At 29.6% G+C, this 4,763-nt stretch overlaps 1 protein-coding gene across 1 annotated transcript in view; it reads right to left on the minus strand.

Moving 5' to 3' along the window:
* LOC107058662 (premnaspirodiene oxygenase-like) overlaps positions 1-4,763 on the minus strand; it is a 31,447-nt gene that overhangs the window by 2,978 nt on the left and 23,706 nt on the right. Inside the window, 4 exon segments of the mRNA XM_015304651.1 lie at positions 628-767; positions 851-1,056; positions 1,059-1,082; positions 1,085-1,358. Coding sequence (XP_015160137.1) covers positions 628-767; positions 851-1,056; positions 1,059-1,082; positions 1,085-1,358 — 644 coding nt within the window.

Consider the following 4,763-nt stretch of genomic DNA (forward strand, 5'->3'; position numbering starts at 1 on the left):
ATTGTATCGATTTACCCTTCTTATGTGGAATTTGATCTACTTGCTCTTATTTGTTGATCTGAGGTTGATGAGGATATACTGTTGGTTCTGGCTGTTGAATATGATCTGTTTAGTATAGGTTGGTTGGTTTGCTGTTAGATTGAAGTTTTGGTGGTTCGGTTGGGATTGAAAGGAGTTGTTTGTAGCTGCTAGTTTTGCTTAGTTTAGAGTTACTTGCGAGTACCTGTGGTTTTCGGTACTCACCCTTGCTTCTACACAATTGTGTAGGTTGACAGCTCTCTCAGATTCGGCTTAGTATTTTCTTTAGCAGATTGAGCTTTGGGACATACTCGAGAGGTAGCGGTTCATTCCAGACGTGCCCTTGAGTTATCTTTACTTTCAGTTTTGTTCTATTCGAGAACTATACTCTGAGACTTGTATATTTTTATTCGAATTCTGTATTTAGAGGTTTGTACATGTGACAACCAATTCTGGGTAGTGTTGAGTCTTAATTAAAGTCTTCCGCTTATTTATTATCTTTTATTCTCGTATTTCTACTTCTCTATCGTTGTGGTTGGGTTAGGCTGACGTGTCCGGTGGGAAATGGACACGTGCCATCACATCCGGATTTGGGGTGTGACATCAGTATCATTAAATGTTTTTTTCTCATTCAATCGTTGTCTCACTTCGAGTTGTGCTTTCTCCATGACACGTGGATTTTTAATTAGTTCTAAAAATGCCCAAATTAATGTAGTAGAAGCTGTTTCAGTTCCTGCTAGAAACATGTCCTACATATAAAGTTAAAGTATAAATATCCAAGTTTATATTCATAACACGAAATAAAATTACTTTAAAGATGCACTAGACTTACAAGTATGACTGCTTTAATGTTTTGATTTGTGATAGGAGGTCCAAATTCTCCGCTCTCCATTACTCTAAGTAAAGCATCAACAAAATCTTCATTTCCAGACTCACCATTATATTTATTACCTTTTGCTCGATTATCTCGATGATCATTAACGATTTTCTCCAAGATTTCATCAACCTTTGAGTGTGCCTTTGATAATTTGGATTCATTCCACTGATATTATGGAGCCACTTTGGGAAGGGAACAAATCAGTTAAGTCGAATCCTCCAATTAATGAATAAATATCTTTTACTAACATTATAAACTTATTTCGATCATGTATGATTTTTCCAGATACTGACCTACAAGTTACAGTATTTGTAAACCAAAAAAATTTGTTGGATAAGTTGATCAATGAGTCGGGTGTACTGGAACTGGAACGGAGAGATGAAATGAGATTTGATATCTCTTCTTGTCGAATTGAAGCAAATGATTTGACCATTTTTGTACTAAGAAGTTCTAGGACACAAACCTTTCGCATATTTCTCCAGTAATCTCCATATGAAGTAAAGCCTATGTCCGTGCAATCATAAAATATGATACTTTTCACATAATATGAAGTAAAGCCTATGTCCGTGCAATCATAAAATATGATACTTGTGGACATAATTTGTGGCCTATCTACAAAATGGAGGTCTTGAGTTTTCATAATTTCTTTTGCCATTTCCGATGAAGATATAACAATTGTTGAAATATTCCCAAGACGTAAGTGCATGATTGGGCCATATTTTTTCGATAGATTTCTAAGTGAACGATGTGGTAGATCGCTCATTAATTGATGCAAGTTTCCTATAAAAGGTAGTCTCCATGGTCCAGGAGGCAATGTTTTGTTTGGAGATTTTGATTTTTTCCATTTTTGAGATACAAGGAAGAAAGAGGAGAGGAAGAGAACAAGTGAGATAAAGATGAAGTAGGGAAAATGCTGATACTCCATTTTGGAAGCTAAGAAAAAAGGAAACATGCACACTTATATCTTATAGAGATACCAGCATTATGTTTAGGTTTGTGTGTATATATAATACTAGTGAGGAAATAGTCCGTGCCCAATATTAACTCATAAATTATTTGTATGAAATAATATTCATTAAATAATTTATTTTTAAAAAATAAAAATCAACTTTATATTTGTGGTAATAGATTATCTAATTAAGTGTGAAATGAATATGTGATAAATAGTTTTAAATGGTGTTGATTAAACGATTTTAAATGGTGTGGTAATTTCATTCTTCTTTTTCGAAAATTTGACGTGATGGATCCTTTTAGGATCTCCATAATTGAAATCTTTTTGTTCATCGTTTGCCACTTTCTTTTACCTAAAATAATTATAAAATTTACTTAAATTTCAACGACACTCAAAGTAAGAAGAGCTTGTTTAGCTTGGCTGAAAAAAAAATAGCTTTTAAAAAGTAATTTTTAAAGTCAAACTTAAATGACTTTTAAGTTAAAAAAATGAAAAGTGGGAGATTTCTATTTTTTGTTTTTAACCTTTTTAAATTATTTTAAATCCTTTTTAACTTTGTTAAACACTTTCAAAAGCTAAAAATGATTTAAAAGTAGATTTGACCAACTTTTAAGTCACAACCCAAACAGGCTCAAAAGCTATACGTAAAAAAACTGCATTTAACACGAAAATCGATAGCCTAAATAGGTCCTATAATTTCAAAAAATTAATGACTACCTTTTCCTCTTAATAAATATAATTAAATTATAGTGAAGCAAAGAGAAACTTTTTTCCCCGAAAATATATAGGTCCTATAATTTTGAAAAATTAATGACTTACCTTTTTTCTCTTCATAATAATTAAATTATAGTTAAGCAAAAAGAAACTTTGTATCCCAAAAATATATTGAAGCTTCTCAACTTTAGCAGGGGACCCACATTAAAGAGCTAAACTACATAGAGATGCTTTTTTTTTTTTTTTGTCTATTATGGGAAATGTTCAAGCAATATAACATATAGTACAATACAATTAAATCATAAAGCTCTCAAGTGGGAAGCCTTAAATGACCAAAATACTTATTAATTTATTCTTACTCCTAAGAAACACACATGCGATGGTGTGCTGACTGCTTGGTGTGCTGACTGTCACTTATTTATATAAGAGAATTACAGAAATATTTGGAAATTAAAATTAGTACTCTTTCCGTTCTAATTTATGTATTCTTATTGATAAATTTAATGCACCAAATCTACTCAAAGTGATACTTAAAGCGAACTTACTATCAAAGATAATGAATCATTTTCGCCATATTCTCTAATTGTGTTTCACTTAACACAAAATTTAAGAAAAAATAAATTTTAAAATTCATGATATAAAATAGGTCGAAAATATTTTTGTAATTTTATTATTTCATTTAAGTTATGAGAAAACAGACATACTACAAATTCCCAAAGAATCAAGTGTACATAATATCAAGTTCCTCTATATATATATCAGTGACAACTTTTGATGTAAGCTTGCAAAGGACCAGTAGTCTAGGTGGCTAATAGAGACAGATGGACCCTTATAGGGAGGAAAACATTTTTTTAGAAGATATTTTTTAATTTTTTGTCAAATTTTTGAAATATATTTTCTCTGAAAATTTCTTTTTTTAAAAATAAGGAAAGAAATGTCTTCCTTAGAAATAGATTTTTCTTTCTATGATGAATAAACCTAAGCAAAAAAATGTTATTATTGTGGTGGCGAATTAAACAACGTGAGGAAAGAAATGTAGTGAAGGACAATATATCGATGTGTCTCAATCAGATTTAATTGCTTGGAAAGAGAAACCAGGCATCTCCGACCCTATTATCTATTTCTCTCTTCTTTTTTTCTCCAAATAATCAATTTATATTATTTTCATGTGATATAAAATTTTATTTTTTCAAGTTTATAATTTAATATAACATTATATTTTATTTTAAATTTCTAAATGATATAAATCGAAAGCAAATATTATATAATATACAAATTAATGGGCAATTCAAATAAAAGTGAAATCATAAATGAAATACAATTACATAACATAAATACTCAACTTTCAAGATTATTATGTTGCTTCCATAAATGCTCTATTAACGCATTACAGAGTTCAAAATGAGCATTTTTGTCCTTAATTTTTTATGTTTAGATAAAAATTGTTCAAATTGAAAATTTTCATCTAATACCATTTATGTCGTTGCAGTTGGAGCCTCTACGACATCTTGAATTGGTGCATTAAGATCACGTTATCCTCAATTATCATGTTGAGCAATATAATACATGTAGTCATTATATCATGTAACACTTTCTTTTCTCCAAAAACGTGACTGTCCTGCAACAATTGCAAAACGTGATTACAAAATTTGAAGGCACGTTCAACATCTTTTTGGCACGATTCTTGTTTCATCGCAAAATATTTCTTCTTTTGGGAACGTGGATCACGAATAGTTTGAACAATTGTAGACCATTTAATTTTGTGCATTCTTATAGTGAAACTTAATAATAAATCAAATCATATTAAAGTGACAAAAATTAAGTTTTTTTGAAATATTATTAATTCGAGATAAAAGTAGTATATATATTAAATAATACATTTTAAAAAAAAAATTATATTACATTTCGAAAGAATTACAAATATTAGTGATTTAATTTAATGACTTTATATGAAAAATAATATGTTAATTACAAAATAATAGAATAATAAAAAAGTGAAACAGAGAGTGTGACTACTATTCAACTCTCTATAAATGGATAATAATAAGTGAAATAGAAGGTGATTGGAGAGCTCATTCTATATTTACTCTTCAAATATAAAGAATAGAAAGTAAAATAAAGATGAGTTGGAGATGGTATTAAAGTCGATTCATTTGCCAAGCAATGAAAGACATCGTACAAGTATGATTTGATATATATGTA

The sequence above is a fragment of the Solanum tuberosum genome, unplaced genomic scaffold (genome assembly GCF_000226075.1).
Source record: "Solanum tuberosum cultivar DM 1-3 516 R44 unplaced genomic scaffold, SolTub_3.0 scf00576, whole genome shotgun sequence".
Lineage (NCBI taxonomy): Eukaryota > Viridiplantae > Streptophyta > Magnoliopsida > Solanales > Solanaceae > Solanum > Solanum tuberosum.